Source organism: Pollachius pollachius, assembly GCF_949987615.1.
Source record: "Pollachius pollachius genome assembly, chromosome: 11".
NCBI classification, from domain to species: domain Eukaryota; kingdom Metazoa; phylum Chordata; class Actinopteri; order Gadiformes; family Gadidae; genus Pollachius; species Pollachius pollachius.
This window is the reverse complement of record NC_136944.1, coordinates 16050753-16071027: the sequence shown is the minus strand read 5'-3', so window position 1 is coordinate 16071027 and position 20275 is coordinate 16050753. Positions and strand designations below refer to the sequence as shown.

The 20275-nt window shown below is 41.9% G+C and overlaps 2 protein-coding genes across 2 annotated transcripts; one reads left to right on the top strand and one right to left on the bottom strand.

Annotated features, from left to right (window-relative positions):
- Positions 1-1776: 1776 nt before the first annotated feature.
- nprl3 (NPR3-like, GATOR1 complex subunit) lies at positions 1777-12642 on the top strand. The gene is made up of 13 exons (XM_079746038.1): positions 1777-2015; positions 2342-2414; positions 4609-4741; positions 5171-5245; positions 6374-6527; positions 7057-7138; positions 7805-7942; positions 8513-8669; positions 9204-9310; positions 10116-10245; positions 10513-10699; positions 11505-11697; positions 12186-12642. The coding sequence occupies exons 1-13, from the start codon at positions 1853-1855 to the stop codon at positions 12358-12360; spliced, it is 1767 nt and encodes a 588-aa protein (XP_079602164.1). The 5' UTR covers positions 1777-1852; the 3' UTR covers positions 12361-12642.
- A 232-nt stretch (positions 12643-12874) lies between these two features.
- On the bottom strand, positions 12875-15119 carry mpg (N-methylpurine DNA glycosylase). Its single transcript, XM_079746046.1, has 3 exons — positions 14554-15119; positions 14068-14272; positions 12875-13681 (listed from the first exon to the last, which is right to left on the bottom strand). Exons 1-3 carry the CDS (start codon positions 14857-14859, stop codon positions 13227-13229), a joined length of 966 nt encoding a protein of 321 aa, XP_079602172.1. The 5' UTR covers positions 14860-15119; the 3' UTR covers positions 12875-13226.
- Positions 15120-20275: the final 5156 nt, after the last annotated feature.

Here is a 20275-nt window from a genome sequence, read left to right as displayed (position 1 = left end):
TGAGTATAGGCCTAACCTACGACCTGCTTAATAACCAAGATTACTATTTATTATTGCAATTGTAGCAGTAAAATGGTTTAACATTTGAGTAATCCTAATTTGTCTTCTACTTGCATGTAATCTATTGATGTGTGATTAGTTACCTCAAGTAACATCCATATGATAATACGGATTTTTTATTTTTCAATTGTGCCTTTTCTGCTTCACTTTATGGTGGAAATGTCTTTATTGGGTGGGCTGCTTTATTGACGCAAAGGGAAAAAACATTCAGGCACCAAGTGACAATTCATATTACTATGGAATATAGTGTAGTATTTGCTTTCAAATATTTATTCTCCCCTGGATCAACTTTTCTATTTTATTTTCTATTATCCCTGTTGAGTCAACATATAAACATGTTTTACTCTTCTGTCCTCTTTTGTTGGGGGAAGTTACCTCTTTACGTGTGAATGTGACACATATTCACGTCATATACATTTATTAAAAAAAAATGCTTTAGGAGTTGCAAACTTATAGGATTTATTTTTTCTCTCCTGCACAATATAACAGTGACACCCTCTCTTCAATTATTCATTGCAGGTGCACAAATGCCATTGTACTAATCAAAATGTAGAAAAACTCCAGTTGCATAAGGTGCAAAACCCATTCATACAACTCTATCATAAAATTGGTCATAGACAAAATCTGAATTCCGAGATTACAGTCAGAACTTTTAGATTAGAGTTAGAATTCTTCGAATATAGTCAGAATTCTTAGATGAAAGTCTGAATTCGGAGTTTAATCTCACAGGGTAATCCAACAGGCTAAAGAAGGGACTAGGCTATAAAATAAACGCAGAGAGAGTCACGTTGACATAGCCTACTACAGGGGAAAGCTTACAGAAGAAATCGGATGGAAAAAGGTTTTGCTTTGTTTTTTTAGTTCTGAGTTTAAAGTCAGAATCCAGAGAATAAAATCAGAACTGTGACATTAATCAGAATTTGCGATTGGGCAAAAGGGTTGTCCATCTCTGAACAGCATCCACCCCGCCTCTTATGGCTCTACAGGTGCACAAATTACTTTCGCTCTACATTTCACCAAGATAAATGGTAAAAAAAAAAAAAAAGTGAAGGCGCATGGGGCTTGTCATTTGTGAGCGAAAAAAATGCAGATGAGTCTCGTAGAGGCAGAATAGCTAGTAAAATATTAGTAAACGTGAGAAAATATTCTAAAGGTGTGCAATCGTCATTTCATGATTCACATACTAATTCATCTATTTACTTTTCCAAATGTCCTGATTCGTCAAAAGCATTTCTAGAGCCATTGGATTTTGATACTGATAATAGTTTAATTCATTAGTATATGCGGAATTACTGATTGTAGTCACAGTTGCCCTGCGAACCCATTTCAATGTAACACACAACAATGGCAACGCCGCTTTCACTACTGTCTTTACCAACCCAAGCGTCTATGGTTTTCAATATTTTTCCTTTTTGCCCGATAGGATACATTGGTTGAATAAAATTTAACACTAATATTAAAGATCACCAAATTATAAAAGTGTCAGCCTCATTTTCCAGGCTCTCCAGTAACTCTTTCGATGTACAAGACGAAAACCATAACAATTTGGGCCGGGGAATCAGGAGACGCTTGAGCTGTGATTGGGCGGAATTGTCACGACCCGGGTCAAAGGGCGTAACTGACAGCTCGATGGACCAATGGCTGGCGCAAACATGAGCCCAAACGGAAATAACAGTGAGGCAAACGGAAGTGAGAGAGCTTAACTTTGCAACAGCAGCGAAGCATTGGGTCAGAGAACATGGATGTATGGCTCCGGACATATTAGTGTCGTGTTAGCCTCTGGGATGCAGACATGTATAACAACACCGAGCTACTCGAGGAGCAGAAGTCCATGGACCGAAGTGGCGACCCGAGCAGCCCCATCAGCGTCATACTAGTCAGCTCGGGCAGTCGGGGCAACAAGCTGCTCTTCCGCTACCCCTTCCAGAGGCTCGCAGAATGTCCGTCGTCCCCAGGTAAGAGAGTCATCATCATCGTCATCATCATCATCATCATCATCATCATCATCATCATCATCATCATCATCATCATCATCGCATTATCAACCGGTTCAAACACCTGACTATAAATTTGATCTTGATTCAGCCAGGCTAATCTTAATCAGACGCATGTATAGTTGAGTAGATCAACTGCTAGTCTGAGTGGCAGAAACCTACACTTCCACATGCAACCCTCGCTAAAACTTAACTCCTTTCTTGTTTTGTTCATCGTTGTGCCATTTCCTAGAGCAAATTGGTATATATTCAACCTCATAAGTAAGATAATAATTGTTTCTCTCAAGCTAAACAACGAAGTCCATATGCATTGGTGAACACAACTGGGGATGTGCTTGAAGATCAGGATGGAGATTCAAGGTATGGATTTTTTTGTTTGTTTGCTGCTTAACATTTGTATTGAGCACGGTTCTGCATTAAACATATTTCCTAATCGAGTTCTTAAGTATGTGTCAGTTGTTTTCTGCCATGGCGACCTTCCATCTCATACCAATTCGGGCTGCTGTGAAAATAGCTATTTGGCCTTGTTTGTCACCTTTTATGTATTCTTATTTTCTCATTGGCTTGTAACAGTTCTGTCTATTCTGCAATATACCAAAAGGTAGAAACATTTTCCCGAAACTAAGATTATAAATTATATAAAATACATGTAAAATGACACGGAAAGGATTGGTGGAAAACAAATCTCTGCTGGTTTGTTACACCAAATAGCCCACTATATCAGTCGCAGTGGAAAAATATGATGATAATAATAATAATTGGCCTATTATTTAAGGACAACCATACCTTTCTTTATAGTATAATTGTATAAAATTAATATTTGTGCATATTGAATATCAGCCATTTGCTCTCTCAGGTATATTACTCTGTAGTATAGCATAATATCAAGTGTGGAATACCAGAGTTTACAGCCTATTAAAGTTTTTATTGCTGAATTTAGTGACATTATTTGGTTAACAAAAGTATTTTTGTGGGGGGCTAAAATCTCATAATCAGCACATTGGACATGCCCTGAACCTTGTCATACATTCTGTATCTTATTTAGAAAAATAAAGGTTCTGGATAAAAAAACCCTGTTGCATATGACTAGGGCCCCTAGTAGTTGTGCTTTGCATTTACATGTTCACATAAGTCTGATATATTCAGCATCAGACACTTTCTTTCAGATGAAATGGTCTTGATGAAGCCACCCTCACATGGAGACGTAATAAACATCTCCACCAAATTGACACAACAAGGCTTGTGAAGGCTCTCTTGTTTCATGGCAAATTAGGGATGGGTAATATGAACACATTTAGTATTGTGATAATTATAGGGAATTTTACTCAATATTCATGAATACGTGATGTGCTTATGCATTCAACATACCATTCTGAACAGTCTGAGTGCCATCCCATTAATGTAAATGGTAATGTTAATTATAGTTTGACTAAAACTATTATTCCTTTATCACTGATATTTCAAACCAAATTTTCATAATTTAAGGTTGTATCTTGTCACCGTAAGGAGTTTATACTGGATATCATGATATGTCGATATCTTTTCCTCAATTTACACAATATCCTTGAAATTCAAATAGTCCATGGAAGTATCACGGAAGTTATACATAGACTGTCCACTTTAATGTTGAGTGGACAGTCTATGTCCACATTGTCAACATTTATTCCTGCTCAGAGAAAATTGGTTGTAGGTTCAGGTTGATAAAAATACGGTCAATAATGGGAGTTTTCTCAGTCTGCTTGGTACAGCGAAATATGCTTACTTTGTCATAGTAAGCATATTTTTTCACAACTTCAGTCCATGTGTGTGTTGCATTTTCCCTTTTCTGTTTGCCCCTCTTCTTTTGCTTATGGCCCCATTCCCCGTTTCAGGGAGCAAACTCCACTAACTGACGAACAGTTGGTGTCAGGGTAAGACCACATAGCTCTAAAGCTGCCTAACTCTGTATAGATCACCCCTGTCTTCCTCCACCTTTTTTTTAGTTTTAACCCAGGCTTTACTGCTGTCTAATGTGGAAACCCAATCTCAGAGAATCTTAGTGTAGCCTCCATTCAATGAATCCCTAATTTGGGTAAAATCTCTATTCGAGTTGTGTCCTTTGTCATTCCTGTAAAATAATTGTTTGACTTAATTCAATGTTAATTCATTTTCATTTCACCATACGAGTGTAATTACACATGTGGCTCTCGAAGTGCATAAACAATAACAATTATTATAAGCAAATCCACCTCCTTTTGATAAACACTAGCTTGATGGGGTCCAGAGTATTTACCTACTCTTAAATGTTACCACGATTATTTATTATTGTATTATGTTAATCTGGTTTACGGCATGAGCTACAAGAAGCATGACTCTTGACACATTTCTATGTTGGGGGTCTCCTCACCAGGACACACACACACACACACACACACACACACACACACACACACACACACACACACACACACACACACACACACACACACACACACACACACACACACACACACACAGCTTTCACATTCTCTTAACATGTACCTTTTGGTAAAACATTTTTTACTCTTTCCTCAAGGTTCTCCGACATTATCCTTGCCACAATCCTGGCCACCAAGTCGGACATTTGTGGGAAGAAGTTTGAGCTGAAAATAGACAATGTGCGTTTTGTGGGGCACCCTACTCTCCTTCAGCACCCACACATCATTCAGGTAATGAGTGTACTGCATGGCTGCTTCAAGGACGCTTGGGCCTGATGTTGCATTTAACCCCAGTTATAGTGGCTGATCAACTTTGTTGCTGGACACTCAGTTGGAGGCAATTAAGAGCAAGAATAACGGTCTATCTTATGGCCATTGCAGACGTACAAGGCACTGTACAAGAGGCATTTGACCCGTCACTAGGGGCAGGGGCCAGGCCCGTTTACAGGCCCCGGGACCCACTGCAGGTCTAATGCCGGAGAATTGCTCAAGTGCTCAGGCTGGAGTATCAACCTAACATGTTTGTCTTTATGGTGTGGAAGGAAACTAACATGAAGGCGGGGATAACATACAACCTAAAAAAGCAATCAAATGTAGAGTCAATGTTGGTGGTTACTGAAGTTGATCTTATTGAAAGTGACCTTTTCCTCCATCTACTAGGTTTCCAAATCGGATCCTTCTCCAAAGAGGGAAATGCCGACCATGATCCTGTTTAGTGTGGTGTTTGCCCTGAGGGTACGGAAGTACTTTTGACTATTTGGTTATTCTATTGTGCCTCACAGCCCAATTCAGGCGGTCCGCATGTACTGTAAATGTATTTTATTTTTGCAAATACATCAAGTAATTCGAAGGCTGTGTACTCATTTTTGGGTGTTTTTAAAAAGGTTGGATTAAATAAGGTACAACTTTATTAATCCCCTTCAAGAGAAATTTGTTTGTTGCAACAGCCCAGCAGCAGTGGTACAACACAGGATAAAAAACACAATAAAAATACAAAGTACTACAAAAACGACTACAAAAATAGACGCGAAGGTAAATGCTAAAGCAAGGACTAGACAAGATAAATGGAACAAACAGCAACAGGGCAAACAAAGCCAAGTGTAAATTATAAATTATTCAGTGGCTAAGTTCAAAGGGTGTTAAAAATGATCAAGTATACTGAGTGTATAACTAAGTGGGTGGGGAGTTAAGTAAAGGGGTGTGTTATTTTAGATGGGTAATCGCGACGCCCAACATTGCCTCCCACACCCCCGGACCGAAGAGCAGAGTCACTATCTGTAACCACCTTATACCAGCATACTGGTAATAGAAAATAAAGTGCTGAGTCATGCTCTGTAAAGTCATGTTTGGCAGCGGCCATTTTTAACCACTGCATTGCTTTCTCAGTATGTGTCCTGAGCATGACCCAGCCACTGTGATGATTCTTTCATTCAGCTCAATCAATGAATTTATATATATTTTTTACAGTTACATTTTTTTTGTGTAAACTGTCTTACACAAAATAGCATAGTTAGCATAGTTCTCTTTTGTTCAATTGTTCAACACTTCAAAATGGAAGTTTAACCCCCCTTGCCCCTGTTTTCTCGGAATGACAGACATATTTCGGTGATAAATAGCTGTTGATTACTATGTTGAATGTCATATAAAAAGTATAAAGTATGCTTTTTTTTTTTTTACCAAAAAAAACGTCAATAATATCAAGCGAGTAATGCAATGCCTACTGCAGTCTACATCTTTAAATGCCGTTTCTTTAACCAACGTCCCACCTCGTCAATTGTCATTAATGAATCCATCTGAGGTAATTGAGCCATCCATCCCAGAGTCGTGAGTAACTGTGCGGTTCTGGTGTCGGCGCCCCCGCAGGCCAACGCGGATCCCTCGGTCATCACCTCCATGCACAAGCTGTCCCGGCGCATCGCCATAGCCCTGCAGCACGAGGAGCGGCGCTGCCAGTATCTGACCCGCGAGGCCAAGCTGATGCTGGCGGTGCAGGACGAGATCACCAACATCACAGAGAGTGAGCCCTCCTACACCTCTTTAAACCCTTTGTATCAGAGGTGTCAAACATGAGGCCCATGGGCCAAATCCGGCTCATTTTATTTGGTCCGCGAGAGCTTCAAATGAATTTGAAAATCTTCAACAAAAAAGGAACAGTTACATTTATATAGTCATACGGTTACAACCATCCATTTTGAGGGCAACCATAGTGCTTATGTGGCCCCGCGTGAAAATATGTTTTACACCCCTGGTTAATAGCATTGTTTAAAGCTGCACTATGTTGCTGTTGCAATGCAGCTTTTGACTCTGTTAAATATCTGAATAAAATGTTTCTCAGGATTAACACGTGCCCAATCACGAGTCATCCATCCAGGGAATTTGTGTTATCGTGTCTGCTTGAAGTGTAGCCACAACTCAAGCCACTAGAGACTGCTAACCAGGAAACTGACATAGTGCAGGCAAAATCTTTGCGTGACAATGAAAAATGTAATTTGTGATTGTACATTTGAGCTTAAATGTGTTTTTATTTTGTGTTGTTTTGATACCAGCTGATGAAAGCCCCCAGTCTCCTTTCCGGCAAATTCTTCCTAAATGTAAGCTGGCCCGGGATCTAAAGGAGGCTTATGACAGGTGTTGGACATTTGTATTTTTCGCACCTCTTTGCATTCGTATAATTATGTTAAACAAAGGTTGTTGTAATGGCATTTGTGTTTGTAGGATTTATTTTTGCATAATTGTTTTGAACAAAATGTTTTGATAATGAAATTCCTATTTATTAAACCCTTGGGGAAATCGACAAACGGCTGCATATAAGTACATAATCTCTGCAGACTTTGTAGCTAGCAGAAACATATTTTTATACAAGCACATCTATATGGTGTTTGAAAGGAAGACACTTATCAAGGCACCACCCACAAAGTGCATCTTGGGTAACGCCTCAGCTACTTGGTCTTATCAGCGTTCCAGAGGGTCTTCAGCTGACAAGTTGCCAGCCTGAATGATACTAGACATCACGACACTGCCCCTTAGACTGAAGCTATTCTGAACCTTCTTGAAACCACATGTTTAATGATTGTAAGGAATTAAATCATAGACCTGGGTGTTTTGGTCATTATCTCAACGTAATAACATAATTCATGTCCCTGTTCAGAAATAGATATGAAAAAAGGTTAACCAAACTTGACCTTGTTTTTTTTTAATACATTGCTTTTATCTTCTAAATTGATTCTCTGTATTCGCTGTATATATCATGAACAATTCTCACCCGATTAACCGATCACCTGATTTTTCTTGTAGTCTTTGCACCACTGGAGTAGTGAGACTACACATCAACGATTGGCTGGAAGTGAGCTTCTGTTTACCTCATAAGATCCATCGGATTGGAGGCAATTACATTCACCCAGAGGCGTTGGAACAAAGTCTCAAAGCAATAAGGTTTGTCATTTGTTTCGAATATAGTTTTTTATCGTAATGTGAAGGGTGTAATTTCTGTAACATCAATATTTTGGAAGAAGTTGAGTTTGGTCTTCATAGACACCTGACATAAAAGGCACTACTTGTGTTACACTGAGAATGACCACAGTTTGATTCCAACTGAGAGAAGAGAGATTTAGTGTGTGCAACAGTGCCCCCATTGGTAACTTTAATTATACAATATACATTTTTTAAAAAAACAATTTAGCACAAATCACACACATACTCCTAAACACAGCCACATAACTTCATGCGAAACAGCAGGGACAATACAACTAAATGTGTCCACAGGAAAGAAATAAAAGGGAAGGGAAAAAAATAAGAAAAGTAATATGAGTAAAATGTAAACAATCAGTGTACAGTATCAATCATTATACAGCTGAAATTATATATATATATATATATATATATATATATATATATATATATATATATTTATTTTATTATTAAGATAATTTCAGGAATTCCCACAATTGATTTGTTATTCTGTTTTAATGTGTGTGTGTGTGTGTGTGTGTGTGTGGTTTCCAGGCCGTACCACGCTCTGTTGCTGCTGGACAGCGAGAAGGCCCTGTTAAACCAGCTACCTCTGGACTGCTCCCCTGCTGTGGTTCGCCTCATTAAGACCTGCTCACCCGTCAAGAACCTGCAGCAGCTCGCCCAGGACGCCGACCTAGCCTTGCTTCAGGTACAGCACAGCGCAACTTCTCCAATGTTGGTAACGGCAAGGGTGTTAACAGTGCAATGGTACTTTTCATGCTATGAAAGGGGAAGCTCTCATGACACCTTCTGGTGAAGGAAAGGATTGCAGCTTATAAATACGCTCGTTGGCTGCAGAGGTTGAAAGCTTTTGCGTTGAACAAAACTCATGTTTCATGGATGAAATATGATATAATATTTATGTGAAATATATATATATATATATATATATATATATTAAGCAGATTTTTTTGATGTCTATATTGATCCCCAACGTTTCAAAATCGTATTTGAGTAATTTTAGCAGATATGAAGAGTACATATAATTGTCTTGGTTGCCATCTAGTGGACAATATTCACATAGCTCAGACACAATTTTGTTGCATAAATTAGGTTTCGCAATTACTTGCCCAGGTGGCGATAATGTATAACTAGGTATAATCTAAAAATGATATTATGCTGTACATATACACATTTAATTAACATGCACCTTTTTAATTAATTCATACTTTGTATATTTCAGATATTTCAAATTGCTTCACACTTGGTGTACTGGGGCAAAGCCATCATCATCTACCCATTGTGTGAAAATAACGTCTACATGCTGTCCCCGCATGCTGACATCTGCCTGTAAGTGACCCTACGCGCTCCCACCTCCTCATTAGCCCAGGTGCATTACTACAGACACGTTAAAGCTAGGGTAGGCAATTCATTTTGTAAGTATATATTTTTCTCATATTGGTTGACATTTTCTTCACATCCCGACAGCAATCCATAAATCAAATGCTCTGATTAAAAAGATAAAGAATCTAAACGGTAACTGGGGCCTTCGCAGGGCTGTTAGAAACGGACCAATCCTTTTTTAATTTGGCCCTGAATTAAATGATTGCGTGCCCTACCTGGCCGGCTACCCACTCCCCCGGCCTTCTGGGTGCACTCCGCCGTGCCCTCATTGCACATGACCTGAGTCTTCCACCAGGCGAGGCAGACATATTGCCGAAGCTAGCAAGCTAGTCGTTTGTTTTGTTGGAGTGACCTTGGAGCGAGGCATGGAGGAAGGGGTGGGATTTGTTTTCAGTTGACTACATTCCAAATCTGGTTACTCTGGCTGGTTTCTACAAAAGTCCTAACCTTGCTTTTATGACCTGCCTGCTTCCAGCGGCTTTGCCGCTCCGCTGTGTTCCTCGTGTATTTTTGTCTTCCCTCTTGTTTAGTTGTTCGATGGATTTCTGTCAGGGTTAAGTTGTTAATAAGGCAGGAGTTTACACTGGCTTATTTGGTAGGATAGCGATTTCCATAAACAATTTTTAATTGAAATTCCATCTCTGCTAAACGTCAAGAATCATTGCAATGTGAGCGGGCTGAATGAGCTCTTACCTCAGGTGAGCAGTTTGTAAGGAGGTAAAATCGACTATATATGTTGCACATTGTGTAGGTACTCCCCACTGGCCCAGCTGTTTGCCGAACAGTACCCCAATCACGACCTGCCGTCCGTTCTGGCCAAATTCTCCCTGCCCTACTCTCTAGCAGAGTTCAGAAACCCTCTGGAGGCCCCTGTGCATGAGGTAGGACACACACACACACACACACACACACACACACACACACACACACACACACACACACACTGGGACTTGTGTGTGCTGTTGTGCTGCCTCTTGCGCATTGCTTATGAATTATTAACGGGTCCTGCGGATGGTTCTTCTCCAGCCTCATCTGAAAGCTGCGTCATTCATTATAAAAAAAAAAAGTTTTCCTGCGACTTTATCCGTGTCCTATCTTTTGGGGCCGTTACCGAGGTGTCATTTCTAGTCCTCCTACGTGTTTCCCAGGCCCAGCTGATCCAGATGGTGGTGTGGATGCTCCAGCGGCGCCTGCTGATCCAGCTGCACACCTACGTCTGCCTGCTGGTGGCGCCCAGCGAGGACGACCCCGGCAAGGAGCAGGAGCCCCCCCTGGTGGCCAGGGTGGGGGGCCGCAGCCTCAGCACCCCCAGCGCCCTCAGCTTTGGGTCCCCGAGTACGTCGCGCGCTTCGACCTCCGAGCGTTTCAGACTCCGCCCCCTGATCTCTTCGCCCCGTCAGACCATGTCCAAAATTGTGTTGGACCGGTAGTCATTGAATGTCTATAATAAGTAAACTCTGGATACCTTCTGGACATCTATTATGGACCAGTAATCTTTGTATGTCCCTAATATTTAAGCTCCGGACACCTTCTAGGGTGTCTGGTAAATCGGGTGTTCCCGGGATCAAGATGGATTTGTTTTTGCATCTCTGACAACCGCGAGAACAGTCCAGACGTATCTCTCTGATCATTCAATGTCTAGTCTCACAAGTCAGACATTGGGTTTAATGCCTTAAGTCTGAAGGCCAGTGCAGGCAGACCTGCTTGAATGGGTTGTTTCAATTTGCTGTTTCATATTTCTTTCAACCAATAACGGGGCTGGAGACGGGGATCTGTCACTGCATAGTTCGTGAACATAAACTCACCCGTCAATAGTAAACTGTAAAGATGTGTCTACGATTTTAAATCTGTGTAGACTGGCTGGTGTAGAAATACAGTGAAAGCCTCATCGACTAGTATCAATGAGGTTTCTTCTGTAGAACAAAACATGAAACTAGGGTAAGTAACTCTGCCCCTTGTAGTTTTGGGTTCCTGGCCATATTCTGTACTGTCCCCGAGAAGCCGAGGCTCTGTGCTGGCTCTCCAAAGATGTCCCGTTTTGGACTGCTCGATCCCAGATAATATGGTTGTGACGTGAATCTCGGGCCTCTCCCCAAAACGGTCCACTCAAGTGTTTTTTTGCGGTATGTCCTGTGTGCAGCCAGCAGCGACGACATGACACTGACGAGCCCCAGCGTGGAGAACTCCAGCGCCGAGCTGCTGCCCGGGGGAGACTCCCCCATGAACAAGAGGATGACGGAGACGCTGCTGGCCAGCCTGACGGAGCACGAGAGGCAGGTGATCCTCAGCATCCCGGCCGCACAGAACCAGGAGGACCTCCGCCTGTTCGCCAGGTAACCCACACCAAGGGGCTCCCCAACAGCCCTCCTCATACCAAGGACCCCCCCCAGCCCACGTCCACAGCTCAGGCGTAATAGTGGCTCCAAAATGAAGGGACTAAATTCAATCATTCATTGAATTCATTATTTCGATCAAATGCCTCCAGGTCGGTTCATAAAGAGACATTTCATTTGGGCAAAACAGGAAGTAAATACATTCCGCTGAAAACTAATGTAGGTACATAGGACAAATCTGCCTATAGCCAGGTGGTGTTGAATCTTATTTATACACTGTGTTCTATAGAGTTTTGGACAATAGTTAAACAGTTCCCCACTGGTATAACGAGACCCCACTTCGTCTTAAATGTGGAATGTTTGTGCTCAGTTTGTCATCGTATCCTTAAAGTGACACTGTTGGCTTCAAATGAATCCAAGCGAGGCAAACCTTTCCCTAACCCCACCCGACTTGTGACCTCCTGTCACGTGTTTCCTGTGGAGCGCAGGCTGCTGCACTACTTTCGAGGTCACCACCATCTGGAGGAGATCATGTACAACGAGAACATGCGCCGCTCGCAGCTCAAGACGCTGTTCGACAAATTCCGCAGCGTGCTGGTGGTCACCAACCACGAGGACCCCATCGTGTCCATCTTCCAGTCCCCCACGGAGGCCACAGCGTGAAGGGAAACCCGGTCTGATACACTGGCAGCAGGCTCTGCTTCTGGAACATCTCAATCAACAAGAGACGACTACGCACTACAATGTGTCAAAACTTTTGCCTTCCGGGGCATGACAGATTATTAATGTGTTGACGTGAATAAATTATTTTATACATATTACTTAACTTTTTTTGGAAACTTGTTTTTCGTTAAAACGGTTTTGAAGAGACAGAGTGAGGCTGGATCTAAACGCAGATGTTTGAGTGTTTAGTTGTAAAAAGAACACCGCAGGGGCACTTTCTGTGAAGATCTTTCCCGGGCCTCTAAAGCTGCCATCCCAGGAGGGGTGGGGGTAAGAAGAGGAAGAGAAAAGCTCCACATCAAACATGATGTTGCGTTTGGGAGCATTGAGTCAGTTCAATCATCTGTGAAATAAATTTAACAAAACAAATACAAGTGCAAAAACAGATTAGAAAGCAAATTGAATATGAACGCTTTTCTGAATGAAGTTTTCTATTAACATAATGACCACATAACATTTTCAAATTTGTACATTGTATTTTTACATCTCTGCATATTGATATGTACATACAAAACATGAATATTCGTATTTGAATTTCTCTAATAGACAACAGTTCAGATGTGTCGGGATTGATTTGTAAACAAATAACCCCAAAATAGAATGAATCTCTGCATCCTCCCAAGTTTTACGAAATGATGTATTTCTCCTGGGAGAAAATACAAAGTTCCATAACACGTGGCATCCGACTGAACAATCCATTACGGTGAACAGGCGGCAAACCAATTAAGCCCACAGCTTGCCTTCATAACTTGTGGGGAGAAACCCTGCTGATTGTCTTTCTTCCTCACTCCAACCGCTAGCCTAAATCATTCATTATGGCCCCCGTTGAGAGCGAGTCTCTCCGCCGCCCGGTCCACCACGCTCACACACTGGTTTCCCAGGAGGTAAAAGCGTAACGGTTTCTTCGCCCACTCCCCGTGGGACTGTATCCCGACCCGTGACGCCGCCACTACCACCCCCCTATCCCCAACCTCCGCAGTCTTCGTCCCCTCTACCCTTGGTTGTTTGACCAGAGAACCCTTGAAGCCCGGGTCATCGCTCTCCGTCTCCAGCCACACGTCGGGGTCTCGGGCCAGGTCCCGCCGGTCGAAGAGGCGGGGTATGGCCAGGGCCTGGCACAGCTTGGCGGGGCCGTTGCACAGCTCCTTCTCCTTCAGGGGCCGGGCCGTAGCCTTGCGTCTGGCCTGCGCCCGCAGCTGCCTCATGCCGGGCTGACCCTGCAGGGGCTCCAGGGAGCGCAGGAGCACTGCAGCGCCTTCCCCTGGAACCACACACACACACACACACACACACACACACACACACAATGTATGTCAGTCGGCAGGGCTCCGCTCTGTCTCCTTCCTGGTAGCCAGAATCCCATAAATGCCAGAAGTAGGTTGAAAATCGAGTTTGGGCCAAAAACTAGAAGATTTAAAAACACACCAAACCACTTAAGACACTTTTCTTTCTGAGTCATAATCACAGGCAGCCGCACATGAAGGTGAATGCGGCTACACAACTTCAGGAATGTATTTTTAATGAGGCAAAGAGAACAAACCCACTCAAACAGTGTGAGTGTGGGCAGTGAGTTCAAATGTTTTCCTTAGCGTTTACAATGTAAGGACCTGCCTATACTTCCAAGGGAAGGGCTGCTTGTGTTGTTACCTTGACTGGATACGTTCATACAGAGGTACATGCCATAGATGGAATATACATAGATTGTTCCTGGCTTCATGAACATGGCTGTGTTCCTCTCTGTACGTTTGCCGCCTGCTGAGTGAGAGGCTTTATCTTCGCCCCCAAGGTATGCCTCAGTTTCCACCACCCTCCCACGTAACTCGCTGCCATCTGCACACCGCCGCACCAACACCTGGTAACAGAACAACACTGGATGTGATCAAATATAGGTGTCCCCCTGGAGATGACACCGTTAGAAAGCCATCTATAGAGAGCAGAATAAATGAACAATTGTTGTACTGTTGTGCTACGTTACCGTAGTGTTGACAAGGGGAAGAATTCCACAAATGGCATAATATGCATTTCCAATAGGTACTTCATGTCCTTAACCACCCACTCACAAGCGTTTGCATTATTCAGTTATGAACATGATATTCACCCACACTTGATGAGCAGAGCAGAGAACCGAGGTACCTTGCCAAGGAGGGCTTTGGCCAAAGCAATGCAAGGCTGGTTGAAAAAGTTCTCTCCAAGTCTTGACTCGTTTCGATCCCCTTTGAAATAACAACTCCGCTCTTTTTGGGATGTGGCTTCGTTATTTTCGCACGTAATGGAGTTTAAGTGAGATGAAGGCACTTGTATATTATTTTTAGTGTCGGTTCGCTTAGGTGACGATGCTGCTAACAGCATCTTCCTCTTTCTTCCTTCCATGAAGCCTGAGTAAGGCTGGGTCAAGTTTTTTAAAATCTTCCTTTTACATAAATCGCTGTGAATTCTCATTCTTATCTGTAACCATACAGTGTTTTTTTTTCCTGCAGGCTAAGCGGCTGTGATTAGAGACCTAGCAAATGATATAAAGATACCCACCGCTGTGCACAAAGCACCACGCTGGGTGCTTTAACAATGTTGTGAAATGGTAACAAGATCTTAACTGCTGCTCATGCCACCAGCCTACGCGAGTCACACCCAACGAAATGTGCATTTAGTGGCAGTAAAATATGGTTAGGTCTACAGAGTTTTAAACTAGTAAACAAGCTGTTTTGAAGGAGTCAGGAAGTAAACCTATTACGCTCTCTTCTTAAAGGGACCGCTTTATTATTTTTGCTGAGCGATAGAGACGGGTCATCATATGTCTTAAATTAAATTATGAAATTTCCTATTCAGCATATTTATTTATTTTATAGTTAGTCATTTATTAATCTTAGAAATTTGACATTAAGACAAAATAGCAAACTTGCATCCTGATGTATTCCCACCTGGTTTATAATCGGCCCTAATTGTATTGTGTGAAATTGCATAGTTATTTATAGTAATACATTAAAACATTATACATAGCAATGGTGTTCCTGGCACTTCCAAGGAGTTGGACAGTGCCATTTGGCCCCAGGCAGCGGGCATTGTGCCTAAGCAGGCCTGGTTCTCTGCCACGCTCCATGCACACAGTGCAGTTATAGACTCATAGGCCCAACGGTTAAAAACAGTGCTTCTGATTTATATTTGACTATCATGTGCTGTTGTTTTGCTTGGAAGAACACACATGACATAGAATATATTTTTAAGCATAGGCTAAACATAGACTTGTTTTCAAAACATCTTTGCCACTCACAGGGACGTGTACGGTAGTGTAGTCAGAAGTCAAATAGCTCTTTTGCCTCTTATTCTCAGAGAGTAGAACAAACATTTAACAATGTGTTTTGGGGACCTTAATAGAGTTTAATGCTAGAGATGCTTACATTTGCATTGAGAGGTTTTGGCAGCAAACATAGCCCTATTATTATCTAACTCAGTAAAAACCAGTTCAATTATAGACCTGGATTAACGTTTTCTCCTAGTAAATCTCAAACATCCTTCCTCTGTGCTGTTTTAATCACATCATAGATTATTCCTACACTGTGTATAAGTAACACATTACAATCTACACCCCAGCAAACCTCATACAATCCACCACTGCTGAACTTGTTTGTCGATTTGTGTGTGTAGACGTTATGCATAGGCAGTACTCCTACGCTGGAGATGATTCCCTGGAACTATTTAAAGCTATGCATAAAAACTATACTGGGCTTGTTTGGATAGGCTTTTGCTTTTAAAAAAAAGTTTTACATTCCATTAACACTTTGAAACATGTCGAAGGTTTAATATCAATGTGTTTTATATTAACAAGTGCCATGTTGTGAGCACGCTGGAAGACAAATGATTGATCTGATACAATTTTGCATTTTTGGCGGATTGTAGTCTGTAGACAACTGTAGCCTACTTTGTTTCTGTGTTCATGCATGTGTGTATGTAGGCCTACGTGTAATCATGCATTTGCGTCCGCTTGCATGTGTGTGCGCAAGAGACATTTTAAAATACACATTTTATATCTACACTTGTAATCATTGTGGTTAGTAATTCTATACGTTATGCATTTTGCAAGAAAGACCACGGCTGTTTTTGTTGTATTGTTTTGGGTCAACCTCAGAATCCACCACTATCTGCAACATCTGTTGTCTCGATTCAGAGTTGACACAGAATTTTTAACATCCCGCTGAATCACCAAGGGGATCCCAGAGACCTGGGTTGCTTTTTGTTTTTATGAAATCAACAACTAGAAGCTAGCTCAAATGAACATCTTAACAGGGACCTCTGAATAGGCTTGGCCCACTCTCGTCGTGGGAGTCCCCTTGTCTAATCTCACACCTGTAGTTTTTCCTAGATGTCAGCCTGAGTGTAAAGGGGAGGCTGTCGGCAACTTGTTAGTTCTTATCACCCAACATAAAGGTTAAATACAAAAAAAAAAAATAGGCAGTAGACCTCTGTGAAACACAGTTGTGAGCACGTCCTCCTCCTCACCCCCTTTGCTTGACCTGCATTCGCTTAAAGCACAAGACGAATGGCGTTTGCCAGTGATCCACATTTAGAAAAACACATTCAAAATACATGTCACATGCATTTGAGTCATTGTTACACAATAGCAAGATAATGAGTAGGGTGTTTGTCTCCCAGCGAGAAGGTTCTAGATTTTTTTTTTCAACCTATCTCTCGACATCCTTAAGCAAGATACCCTCCACCACCCCTCCCATGCGTGTATATAAATATATAAATCTTTGAATAGGCCAAATTGTATCTCCTATATACCTTCTTCAACTCGGCAAACCTTGACTAATGTGATGCTCTTTGTATACACACCAACAGTGAGTAAGTCAACTAAATGACAAGCGGATTTCAAAGTTGTTATTATTCAAACTTTGTTTTTATGAGTAATCCAAGTGTCACCTGTGAGTAGGCAGTTGCGTCTCTACCTCCTTTTTCCATTTCAGCCATTCCTCCATCTCTCTGATTGGTTGAGGGAAAAGAGGAAACCGTTTATGGGTCATCTCGCAATGTTCTCTTTCGGTCGAACGTCCCCCCTTCTCCGTTGACCCTTTTATCTGGATGTGATTGATGGGCCTTCAGGGGGAAACTGGAGAGCCCGTGCAGGTCTGGTGTCGTTTAGTATAATTGCTCCATGTGCCCCGGCTTCACCTCTCTTTCTATAGGCTATCCTCCTTCCTCAAGCCCTAGGGAAGAGTCCGCCATTAATTACTGCTCATCCTAATAAGCCCCTCATCGGGCGTCACATTGCTTAACTACAGTGAAACGAACGTTGATATCACTGCGAATTTGGTTAAACTATTTGCTTTTAAGTATTTCTTCCATGCTTTTTGTACAATTTATTGTTGTATTGGTGCTATTGTTATTTTCCTAATCGCGCCGGTAGATGCAAGTGTTATATATTAATCATACAGACAATTGGCACAGATTAATTCCCTCATTCAATTGTGTCTTCACAAGAAATGTGTTAGTTTTATAGTTCTGCCTTTTCTGGCTGCTCCTTGCCCCTGGGACCATGCTAACAAAAAGATCCCCGCTCATATAAATCTTTCATGTGTCCTGTATACAGGGAATTGACTCTCTAACAGACACACATGTTGGCTGTATGTAAGATGTGTGTGTGTGTGTGTGTGTGTGTGTGTGTGTGTGTGTGTGTGTGTGTGTGTGCGTGTGCGTGTGTGTGTGTGCGCGCCTGCCTGCTTGTTACTGTGTGTGTTACTACCCCTACAGGCGATATGCTGGCTCCGAGTTCAATGTGAAGAGCACATTGTATCTCCTGAGATGGTCACATGCTCGCACTGCTGTTCAATACAAGGGGGCCATTATGAACCAATGTGCTGCCTGTTTTCTCAATTAGACATTAACTACATCTGCCCTAGCTAGAAGTTCCCCTTCATGACAACTTGCATATAGTACCACCCCAAGTACACCCAGCATCCCTATCCCTCTAAGGCTAAGTTATTGTTTCTTTATGGTAAAAAATAAATAAAAAATCCTGAATGACTGTTGCCACAATTGAACCATAAACAGAGTACAGCTGCCAGCTGTATGACTGAACTCTGAGGATATGCGGCTAATAGGGAAACCAGAATATACAGAGGGATCTCTTTTTGCCTGGCAACCTCCTCTGGGGGAGACGACCTGAATGGCGCCTCTTGGCGTCGCTGTGAAAGCCTTCCACATCCCCACATCCATCTCTCTCTGTCTCTTTTTGAAGGCTCCCAGAGGGCGCAGGCTGTTCAGTATCCATCTCTCTGAACGCTTCCCGATGGATAGGGGCTTGAAACGCCACGCTATTTCATTCAAGTGAAAAAGAAGGGAAAAGAGTGGAGTACTTCCGTTTCACTTAGTTGGGCCCTTGAACCCCTGAACACATTTGGACCTTATTTTTGCCAGACAGAAGAAGACAGAAGAGCTGCCCTTAAATGAGAAGGGTATTGGGTGAACGGTATTGCCCTTGCGCTTGCAATTATACATATAGGCCTATACGCATAACATAAAACAATGTTTTAGGTTTTTTATGCAAACATTGTTTTTGGTAAACGTTTTATGCAAGCGTTTTAGTGTTTTATGCAAACATTGTTTTACATTAAACAATGTTTAATGTTATGCATTTTATGTTTCATCTTTATAACATAAAACAATGTTTTATGTTATGTATGTTTGCTTTTTGGAATAACACCTTGTTTCAAATGTATAAACAAAACAAAACCCAGTGGAATGTAAAGCAGGCCTACATAGGGTCATGTTTTGGCTTAAATCTCAGGCTGTTACACAGTTACTAAGCGACACCTCTGTGACCACTGTGTGAGTAATGATGAAGACATGACTGGAAAATCCCAGCAGGGCAAGTATGGAAGGAATCTCAAAACACAATGATGAGAGTGTAAGGGAATGCAACGCACACCAAAATGCTATTTTCAGGAATTTTACCCAGGGCTGAGTTTCTGGTAGTAAATGTCAATAATTCCCAGTATTACATTACGCTCCCTTGTTTTAAATGATTAGTATGGCAGTTGTACACAATGTTTCCTCCAATGCTGCCTGCTGTAGTATAGGCATTGATGTGGAACATAAGGTTATATTTATTTAGCTGACACTTGTATCCAAGCTGCCTCACAATTAGTGTATTCAACCATGAAGATGCTACCCAGAAATGGCAAGAATCGGAGTACATAAAATGTATATAAAATAAAACAAAAAGCTTAAATTGCTACATTGTAGAATCAAGAGATTTTATGTGTGTACATGCCTATCCCTTTATTACTTGGCACACTTAATAATCATATTACTGACTGGACACTGATAACCTGTTTAGGTCGGTTTAATCGTCAGAAATAGTCAGTACAATCTTGACCTAACCAAGTAGACCTATGTAGGATGACACGTTAGACCTGTGTTCTGTGGTTCGCATATGACTGCACATTTTATGGCTTAATGGAAAAGATAAATTGATCGTTCTATCGCTCTGGATATCTCTAATAAAAAATGAACTCTTAAGACTTTAGCTCTAAATTACATGAGGTGATTTTGTGATGCATACCTGGGCGTGTGGTGGTCTGCAGGAATACAACTAATCGTAGGCCTATCTGCGAATGTAATATCCCCAACGGAGATATCAGGTGTAAAAGCTATTTTTCAAAATTACTTCTCACACATCTAATATCCTCTGACTTCCTCCCTCCCAAGACACTAGAAACCCCCGAAATCGGGATATTGCTTAGTCACACCGGCTCACCTCTCCACCGGTTAGCTCCGTGTGAGAAGCGGCTACTCCCTGCCGCGCTGTGATTGGCTGGGCTGATTTGACAGGCTTGCTTTAGCTGCATTTTCCAGTCAAGGG